Genomic DNA, 9,552 nt, shown 5'->3' with positions numbered 1-9,552 from the left:
ATCCACCGAAAAATTCCCATGAAAAAACTCCAGACTCATGAAAAATCCCCATGCCAACGTACCTCTCCATCAATCTCACCCCACCCCACTCACCAAAATATTCCCTTCCCTCATTCAAACCCTGCTTTTATATTTCCTTTCTTTCTTCTCCATTCATCGCTCTGCTCTCGCTTCAAAGTAGCTCCACTTTTTTTTCGTTAGTTTTTCTTCTTTAATTTCCAGAGACAATATTAATAAATTCCCAGAAATCCAGTGCCCCACACCCCTCAAGGAGAAGCCAGTAATGTTAAAGACAAGATTATGAAGCGCCCCGTCTCATCCCTCATTGGAAACTTGCTGTCGGATAATAATAATCACCAAGAGGAGGATAATCAAGAGGAGTGCTCCACGAATAACAAGAAGGTCAAGTTTGTCTCCGGAGGTGGAAGTGCAGTGGTCAGTGGAGTGGGTGGAGGTGGTGGTGGGTTCAATAATAATTTACTGGAGGGGATGATGGAGAAAAATAGTGAATATAACGGAATAAGTGCGGGAGGGAGTGATATTTGTGGCCTTGATAATGAAGAATCGGTGGATCGGGTGGATTCAGCGGGTGGTTGTGGAGGGTCATCAGCAGAGGTGAGTTATCATCATTAATTTAATCAGCATTATCATGACTTTAGTCCTTCACCTTCATAAATCCCCTTTTCGCATACCCATTATTACCTAACATAAAATTTCAAACCCTCCCGCTCTCTCTTCACTCTCCTCTATCCGAAAAATTCCACGCCATCGCCGCCGCCGCCGCCGCTGCAGCCGACGACGCTGTTATAACAACCGCTGTGCTAATAACACGCCGCGTGTATATACGCTGTCACTAAATTCCAAGTATCTTTGTATACACAAGCCACAGGCACCCTCCTCAATGCCTCACCGTGTGTAACCCCCGTAAACCCAAACGCTCACTACATCGCTCACTACTGCTACCCCCAAAAAAACCAACGCTTCTTCTCTATCCCAACCCAACACTGTTCTCCCCGTCAAAATGGCATCCACACACTAAATCCAAACAAAAATTTTCTCCATTTCCACTCTCTCTCACTTCTCTCTCTTTCCTCTCTTTCTCTCTCCTCTCTCTCTCCTCAATTTTCCGAACTTCATCGGAGAAAGGAGAGCGTATCGACCCACCAGCGAAGAGATTCTCCAACACCTGTTGAACTTTTATCCTATTGACCAAGTGTGTTTTTAACTACCGTGACTAACATTTTACTCCCTTTTGGACGCAGCCTTTGGCCAAGATGCTCTCCACTTCAACGACCACATCCACGCCATCCCCCACACCGGATGATTCCTCATCCCAAGAAAACAACAATGACGCCAAGAAGGTCAAACTGAATGGGGATGCCACCACGACGACGGTGGAGAATGGTGGTGGTGGGGGAGGTGGGTTAAACGGCCCATCGAGAGTGGTTCATATCAGAAATATTCCCAGCGATGTGAGTGAAACGGAAATTGTTCATCTGGGGATCCCTTTTGGGAGGGTCAGCAATGTGCTGGTGTTGAAGGTGAGGATCGTTTAACTATATTTTTAGTAATTTTAATGAAAATTGACTAACCGCTGGGTAAAATCCTTAGGGAAAAAACCAAGCCTTCCTGGAGTTGGCCGACGAGTCCGCGGCGGTCGCCATGGTAACCTACTTCACCAACTGCGTCGCCCAGCTCCGGGGCCGCTCCGTCTACGTCCAATTCTCCACCCACAAAGAGTTAAAAACCGACCAGAGCCACTCCAATGCCAACTCCGCCGCGCAGGTGAGTCTCTCGTCACCATGGCAACCGTTTCCATGGTTACTAACTCTTTCCTAAATTTTGTAGGCCGCCCTCGCCGCCGCCCAAGCCTTGGTAATCGGTGGCGGAGGAGCCACACCCCCAACGTCCCAACAGCAACAAGCCCACCTGCAGCATTTAACGGGTCACAATCTGGCCGCCCCCACTTCGCAATTGCAGATTCCCATGGAGAACGGTGGGGGTGGTGGGGCGACCCAGGGGGGGCCGAACACGGTGTTGAGGGTTATCATCGAGCAGATGCTCTATCCTGTCACTTTGGACGTTTTGTATCAAATATTTTCGCGCGTGGGGAAAGTACTCAGAATTGTAACGTTTACAAAGAATAATTATTTCCAAGCTCTCATTCAGTATCCGGATGTGGTTATGGCTCAGGCGGCAAAGTTGGTAAGGTTAAAAATAAATTTTGTGAAGTTTACACATGTTTTTGCGAAGTTTACACTTTTTTTGCGGAGGTTACACGGAAATTTGTGGAGTTTACAAGTTTGGTTTGGAAAGTTTTCGGTTAAAAAATTTTTGCGAAGTTTTCAAAAAAATGCGAAGTTTACAAATTTTATTTACGAAGTTTACGAAAAAATAGAAAGTTTACAATTTGTTTGCAAAGTTTATATTTTTTTCTATGCAACATTTAAAAAAATTGCAAGGTTTACTTTTTTGCGAAGGTTACACGGGAAGTTGTGGAGGTTACAATTTTGTTGGAAAGTTTGCGAAAAATTGCGAGGTTTACAAAAAAGTTGCGAAGTTTACAAAAAAGTTGCGAGGTTTACACAAAAAATTATTTTGCAAGGTTTACAAAATCTTTTGCAAAGTTTATATTTTTTGCTGTTTAAAATTTCGCAAAAAAATGCAAAGTTTCCGAAAAAAGCTACAAACTTTACACAAAAATTACGAAGTTTACGAAAAAAATTACAAAGTTTACACAAAATTGCAGACCCTTGACGGCCAGAACATCTACAACGGGTGTTGCACGTTACGGATCGAGTACTCGAAGCTGTCCTCGCTGAACGTGCGCTATAACAACGACAAGTCGCGGGACTATACGAACCCCAACCTCCCCACCGGCGAAAACAACGCCGCCGAGCTCGTCTTTGGCCAGCAGAACGGCGTCCTCGGGGGGTTCCAAACTCAACAACAAATCGCCGCCCTCCTCGGCCAAGTTAACGGACATCACCATATCAACCATCATCAGCATCCAGGTTGGTTGTATTTTTTTCAGTTGCCATGGTTACTGGTTTTTAATAGTTGCTATGGTTACCAATTTTTTGTAGTAGTTGCCATGACCACAATTTTTTAAATTCCATAGTTACCAAGTTTACTAAAATAATTTATAAAAGTTACCATAACAACAATTAAATTTAAATTTAAATAAATCCCCAGGCTTCCTCGCCGCCATGGGCCTCACCTCGCACCAACTTTCCTCCGCCCCAAATTCCTCCTCCCCATCCTCCACCCATTTTTCCCATCACCACGCCCACCACCGTGGTGGGGGCGGTGGAAATTCAAACTCCTCCCCCTCCTCAATTTTAGCCTCAATTTCTTCCATGAACCCCGCGTCCTTGGCTGCCATGGGGATCGGGATGCACGGTGGGGGCGGGGGTGGGGGCCACTCCAACAACTTACCAGGATGTGTCTTACTCGTCTCCAATCTTAACGAAGAGGTTTGTAATCTTACTTTTCACGTATAAAAAAAACTGTGTAATTTCGTAAATGTGGGTGTGCCTTTTTTATTTTCTATGGTAACATATTTCTAATTTCTTATATATAAAAAAATCTTTTTGTTTAGTTAATCACGCCAGACGGTCTCTTTACACTATTCGGTACGTTTCTGTGTCTCCTTTTTCGTGTGTGTTGCCATGGCAACTGAGTCAGTATGAGTTGCCATGGGGAAATTTTCTCTATTGCTTTGAGTTTTTTTCTATATTCTCGGGGGGATTTTTTGTTGTTTCCTTTTCTGAGTTTTTATTTCCATGGTGATTTATAAATTTAAATTTAAAAAATAAAACTCCGCAGGTGTCTATGGCGACGTGCAAAGGGTGAAAATATTGTTTAACAAAAAGGACTCTGCATTAGTTCAAATGAGGGAACCAGCGCAGGCGCAGTTGGGTGGGTTTTTTTATTTTTACAAAATTGGTTGCCATGGAAACTAAATAAAATCCTAACCACAGCGCTGACATATTTGGACCGCCTGAAGCTGCACCAAAAAATGATTCGGGTGACGTTATCGAAACATGGCCTTGTTCAGATGCCGAAGGAGGGGCAGCCCGACGCGGGCTTGACGAAGGACTACACAAACTCACCCCTCCATCGCTTCAAGAAACCCGACTCGAAAAACTATCAAAATATTTATGCGCCTTCCGCAACGCTCCATCTTTCAAACATTCCCGCTTCCGTTTCTGAGGAGGAGATTTTGAATGCTTTCAAAGAGCAGGGTTTCAACGTCAAGGGGTTCAAGTTTTTTCCGTAAGTTTTGGAGTTTCTATAGAGATATAGGAATTTATTTGCCATGGAAACTAAAATGTCTCCATGGAAATATATCAATTTTCCATGGAAACTTTTATATTTTTCGTCGCCATAATAATTTAAATATTTTTTTTCTTAAATTCCATGGAAACTAACTATAAAAAAATATTACTATCCCCCCCCCCAGGAAAGACCGCAAGATGGCCCTCCTCCAACTCCCCTCGATCGAGGAATCCGGGGACGCCCTGATAAAAATGCATAATCATCAACTCCGTGAGAACTCTCACCTCCGCGTCTCATTCTCCAAATCCACAATTTAATCCTTTTTTATAAAAAAATAATTTATCGTGTGTTTCCATGGAAACAGGATTGACTGATTGATGATGAAGAATGATTTTTTTTGACAACCTACTTAAGTTTTTTTTGTTGTTTTTTTGTGTTTTTTTTGTTATATAAAAATGGTCGTTATGGTTTTTTTTACAGATATTTAAAAAATAAAAAAAAGTGGGAGTGGTTCTTGGGTCCACACAAACACAAGTATTATACTTTTATTGTTATTTTGGGATTTAATTTAATTATTATTATTATATAAAAAAAATTGTGGAGTGGATTTTTTTGTACAAAAAAAAATAATAAATTTATATTGAAAAATATATTTCTTTCTCTCTATAATTTATTTCCATAGCAACGAATTAACAAAAATTAATATCAAAAAATAAATTAAATCTCCTTTTCATTTTGAACGATTCTCCGGAGTCTGATATTTTCCATAGCGACCGTCTCCTTGGCAACGGTCTCCTTGGTAACGCGTTTTTTCTCTTTTAAAATCCTTCGTTTCTCGACGTACTCCCCGATGTAGAAATTGGAAAACAGGACCAAAAAGAGTAACCCGTGGCAACCGATCCACCAGACAAAGCCGATTGGATAATTGCATTCAATGAATAATAATTGGAAAGAGTGCGTTGCTATCCCGACGAATTGGACCTATCAATTTTTTGAATTTAGCGGGGTTTTTGGCGGGAATTTTTAAAAACTAACCATCTGAATGCTGGTCAAGTACTTTTTCCACCAGAGGAACTTGACGTATTTGGGCCCCATGGCAGCCACCATGTAGTAAAAATACATTAAAATGTGGACAAAGGTGTTGAGCAGGCCGAAGAAGGTGGAGTGGCCCCCTAAATTAATTTGTTTTTATTGGGTTGTTAAATAATAATTACTTTTAATTAACTAACCCGGTGTAAATTTAACGCCGAACCAGACGCTCATGGGCATGACGCCATGGTGGATCACGTGCAGGGCCGAGACGTGCGCGTACTTCTTGCGCAGGATGAAGAAGAACTAATAACCAGGGAGATTGTTATTTAGTTGCCATGGAAATTAAAATTCAGAAACCATGGAAACCACTCACCGTGTCAAAAAACTCGCTAAATTTCGAGAAATAATACCACCAGCAGACGTTGACCATCCGCATGGCCATCGGGTCCTGGGAATAGTCGATCGGCTGACATTTAAAAGAGTAACCATGGAACCAGCCCCCGCGACCGTACTCGTAGAACTATGCAATTTATTAATTATTCAGTCACCATGGCAACAAAATTTAATAAATTTATTATTTCCATACCAACCACGCCGAGAAAACCACTTGAAACGCATTGTACCCCACCAAAGTATTCCTCAAGGAAAAGGGAGCCCGATTTTTCATAAAATGAGGCCCAATTAACTTAACTATGACGACGTAACTTAAACATATCAGGAGGGTCGGGAGGGGGGAGCTCATCAGTGGGTAAGAGTCCACCCGGGGGTCTATTAATAATCAGTTGCCATGGTTACTAAAAAAATTTAGGCCACTAAAAACAATGTGTCCTAATTACCTCTCCTGTTGACCATGACATCTTGGTAGAGCGAGGTGATGTTGTTTAAGAGCTCCGTGGGTGGGGTCATCTTTTTTTTAAGTAGCTTTTCCTTAGGGGAGGAGGTGATACAAGGCGTGGTTTTATCACATTTAAAGTTTTTTGACACTTTTTTTTAGAGAATGAGAGATTAAAGTCCGATCCACAGGTGTGTTGTGTATGTCAGCGTGAAAGGTGTGTGTTTTGTGGACTGGTTTGTGGGTCTCTAAAAGTTGATCTGTGAGCTGTGACTCTTGTGTCTGTGTGTACATGCAGATTTCCATTCAGCGACTGATTCTGCTGAGATATGAGAAATGTGAAAGTGCTGTTTGTCTTTTGGTTAGCATGCAGGATCACCTTTTGCATATGATTATTCTGACTAAATTTTAATACTAATTAAAAATTTGCTAATTGAAATTATTTAACGGCTGGAAAAGCAATCAAATTTTGCATATAAATAGCGGGTCATAATATAAGAGAATTTTTGCCTTAATTTTATATTTCAGATGGGAAAACCCGCTCGCTAGATGGCGCGGGGATGTCCCGAATTTTTTTGTAGTAGTCACGGGGTTTACTCACTCAATTCGATTGATCTCTCCCTCGGTATAAAAACAGAGTGTAAATAAAACCGCACCCCCAAATTTTTATAAACTAATAAAAAATGTCCGTGAAGGCCGCTTCTCCAGAGGAGGAGGGGGAGTTGAAGGTCAAATCCGTAACTAGAAACGAACGTTAATATTTTAAAATTCTCCTTCAGTAACTATAAACTAACTCCTAATAACTTGCAGGACCCCCTCGAGACGCTCCGCACCTCCTGCCGGGCCACCCCGAAGTGCTCGTCCCTTTCGGAGAAGCTCCAGACCTGCAACGACCGGGTCAACTCGAGGTCCAAAACCACAGAGACGTGCATGGAGGAGGTGATTGACTTTTTCCACTGCGTCGACCATTGCGTGAGTTTTTTTTACTATTTTGATGCTTATTTATTAATTTATGAGGTTAATTAACGACCAAAACCGTTATTTCCAGGCGGCCAAGACCATCTTCGACCACCTCAAATAGTGAATAATCGTATTTCTAGCTTAGCAAATAAATAAAGTAGTCAAAAAGTCAGTCTATAAAATTCAGTGTGTAATAATTTTGAGTGTTTAATAAACGATTCTCCAACTCTCCATCTCTCGGTGTTTCATCAATTAAAAGGGGAAATTATTAAAAAAATTATTATTTATAAACTGTTGTTGAGGAGGAAGAGCGGGGAGCTGGCCGGCGGCGGGGGAGGGTGGTTGGAATCCCGGGGGTGGTTTGTAGTAGGTGTGTGGCTGTTGTTGGGGAGGATAGTATTGTTGTTGCTGAGGGGGGAGGAAGTGTCTGAGGAAATTAAATAAATTATTAGTCATATCACCTCATAAAACTCGATAAATTCATTAAAAAACGCACCTCTGCTGCTGCTGCTCCACCACGGCGGCATTGTTACTCCCACCAGCACAGAAAATATCATTAAGCAAACTGTTCCCCAACAAGTGTCCTATATTCCCTCCTCCATTTCCTCCCCTCCCTCCTTGACCCACCTGCTGCTGCCCCTGCTGGTGACTCCTACTATTCATGGACTTGCTGTAAATAATGGCCGGGTCGATCCACTCGTCCAAATTGTTGTCGAACCCTGGCGGAGGAGGGTGGTTCTGCCTCGCTGAATGATGCGTGTGTTGCTGAGACAACTGCCAATTCGCCATCTCCGCCTGGATTATGGACTCAAACTGGGATTGGGTTTCCGAGAAGGGGTTGAAGTCCAGGGGAGGAGCGGTTAATTGCGGGGGAGTTAGTTGGGGTGGTTGTAGGGGTGGTGGCGCATGCGCGGTGTGTGTCTGTACGGGTGGTGGGAGGATGTGCTGCGGTGGAGGCGGCGGAGGTGGTGAATAATCCCTTTGCTGCTGCTCTTCCTCGTCGCGTGTCGAAAAATCCCCGACTAAATCCTGCCTTCCATTCCGCTCCTCAACTTCCTCCTCCTCCACCTCCTCCTCCTCAAACCCATTGACATTAAAATCACTCTTGTAAAGCAACGGTATCATCAAGGGCTTCGGCTGTTGCTGTTGCTCCACCTTCTGCTGCTCAGAAATCACTTCCCCACCCTCCACTTGCTCCTTCTCCCTTTGCTGCTCCCTCCTAAACTCCTCAATCAACTTCCTCTCGTACTCTTGATGCTTCCCCTGCTGCATGTCCTCTTTAGTGAAACTCGCCTCCGAGTCCCCCTGACTATGCAGATACATGCAGTCCCCCTTGGGACAGATTTGATTCCGCATGAAGTGAGAGCAGTACTTGGTCGTTCCCAATGAAGCTTTAATGGTTTTCCCGTCGAAAGGGATGTTGTTCACGGATTGGATGGCGCGGAGGGCGTCCTCAGAGCGGGTGTAGGTTATGTAGGCGCCGTAGGAGAGGCCAGAAGTGGTGGTGTTAGTTGTGGAGGAGCTGCAGGGCGTCGTCTACAGAGGGGAATTATTAAATTAGCCATAAAACGACTAGCAAAAATAGTAAATACGACCAAAAAACTCACCCCCGCCGCCGTCGCACCCGCTGAACTCGCACTCACACAATTAACAACCACCTTGTGGATCTTCCCGAACCTCCCAAAGTACTCTCCCTTCTTCAATAACTCCGCATCCGCGATCCTCGGCGTGATCCCGACGACGAAAACCAAGTTTTTCTGCACCACTCTCAACTCTCCGAGGTGTTTCCTTCCCTCGACGGTCTTTGCTTTTTTCTGCAGGTCCTTCAGCTTCCTCTGCTGTTTCAATTTCAGTTGAATGTCCTCGACGGAGATGGGTTTGAAATTGGCAGGGTTCTCGGAGTAGGTCTTGCGACAGGCGGGGCAAGAGTTTGAAGAGTCCGTGGAGGAGGAGGAGGAGGTGAGGATCCGGTGCCAGCAGAAGCGGCAGATCTGGAGGTCACGAGAGATGGTGGGTTAGTTAGTGAATTGATAAAATAAAGTAGTGAAACTCACCTGATAGCCACAAGTGCAAGGAAAAAAGGACTTATCATCCAGGTCCAACGTCTCCATACAAAGGGGGCACTCCTGCTCCGTTGAGTTGGAGGAGTTGGGTGAGGAGGAGGATGTTGAAGAGGAGGAGGACGAGGTTTGGAGCATTTTTTTCGTGGTTTGTTTTTTGATGAATTCAATTGCCATTTATGTTGTGGATTTTTTTAGAATTTTGTGTTGTGGTGAGTAGTGTGTGGAGTGATGAGAAAAGTGACTGTGAATTAGTGGATAGTTGGTAATAGTGAGTGAGTAGTGAGAGAGAGAGAAAGAGGGAAAGTTGGGGAAGCCAGCGCCATCTATTGACCGTAGTTCAATGTCGATGGGTAGATGGCGCTGGGGGTGAGTCAACTCGTTCGA

At 43.8% G+C, this 9,552-nt stretch overlaps 4 protein-coding genes across 5 annotated transcripts; 2 read left to right on the top strand and 2 right to left on the bottom strand.

Moving 5' to 3' along the window:
- The first annotated feature begins 155 nt into the window (after positions 1–155).
- LOC110859932 (polypyrimidine tract-binding protein 1) lies at positions 156–4,929 on the top strand. The gene is made up of 10 exons (XM_022108972.2): positions 156–615; positions 1,263–1,541; positions 1,612–1,785; positions 1,849–2,205; positions 2,750–3,014; positions 3,196–3,476; positions 3,602–3,635; positions 3,829–3,921; positions 3,984–4,278; positions 4,466–4,929. Exons 1-10 carry the CDS (start codon positions 301–303, stop codon positions 4,596–4,598), a joined length of 2,226 nt encoding a protein of 741 aa, XP_021964664.1. The 5' UTR covers positions 156–300; the 3' UTR covers positions 4,599–4,929.
- LOC110859935 (elongation of very long chain fatty acids protein AAEL008004) lies at positions 4,930–6,558 on the bottom strand. Its single transcript, XM_022108974.2, has 6 exons — positions 6,150–6,558; positions 5,900–6,081; positions 5,687–5,833; positions 5,511–5,616; positions 5,317–5,453; positions 4,930–5,262 (listed from the first exon to the last, which is right to left on the bottom strand). Exons 1-6 carry the CDS (start codon positions 6,217–6,219, stop codon positions 4,999–5,001), a joined length of 906 nt encoding a protein of 301 aa, XP_021964666.1. The 5' UTR covers positions 6,220–6,558; the 3' UTR covers positions 4,930–4,998.
- A 113-nt stretch (positions 6,559–6,671) lies between these two features.
- On the top strand, positions 6,672–7,338 carry LOC110859939 (cytochrome b-c1 complex subunit 6, mitochondrial). Of its 2 annotated transcripts, none has more exons than XM_022108979.2 (3): positions 6,672–6,882; positions 6,956–7,117; positions 7,194–7,338. In XM_022108979.2, exons 1-3 carry the CDS (start codon positions 6,829–6,831, stop codon positions 7,224–7,226), a joined length of 249 nt encoding a protein of 82 aa, XP_021964671.1. In that variant the 5' UTR covers positions 6,672–6,828; the 3' UTR covers positions 7,227–7,338. The 2 variants fall into 2 exon arrangements, with proteins under 2 accessions (XP_021964671.1, XP_021964672.1); XM_022108980.2 differs by having other exon boundaries at positions 6,706–6,873.
- On the bottom strand, positions 7,288–9,550 carry LOC110859934 (CCR4-NOT transcription complex subunit 4). Its single transcript, XM_022108973.2, has 4 exons — positions 9,160–9,550; positions 8,713–9,096; positions 7,602–8,641; positions 7,288–7,532 (listed from the first exon to the last, which is right to left on the bottom strand). The coding sequence occupies exons 1-4, from the start codon at positions 9,340–9,342 to the stop codon at positions 7,358–7,360; spliced, it is 1,782 nt and encodes a 593-aa protein (XP_021964665.1). The 5' UTR covers positions 9,343–9,550; the 3' UTR covers positions 7,288–7,357.
- Positions 9,551–9,552: the final 2 nt, after the last annotated feature.

The sequence above is a fragment of the Folsomia candida genome, unplaced genomic scaffold (assembly GCF_002217175.1).
Source record: "Folsomia candida strain VU population unplaced genomic scaffold, ASM221717v1 Fcan01_Sc028, whole genome shotgun sequence".
Classification (NCBI taxonomy): domain Eukaryota; kingdom Metazoa; phylum Arthropoda; class Collembola; order Entomobryomorpha; family Isotomidae; genus Folsomia; species Folsomia candida.
Note: the sequence above shows the minus strand (reverse complement) of the source record. Positions and strands in the feature narration are given on the sequence as shown.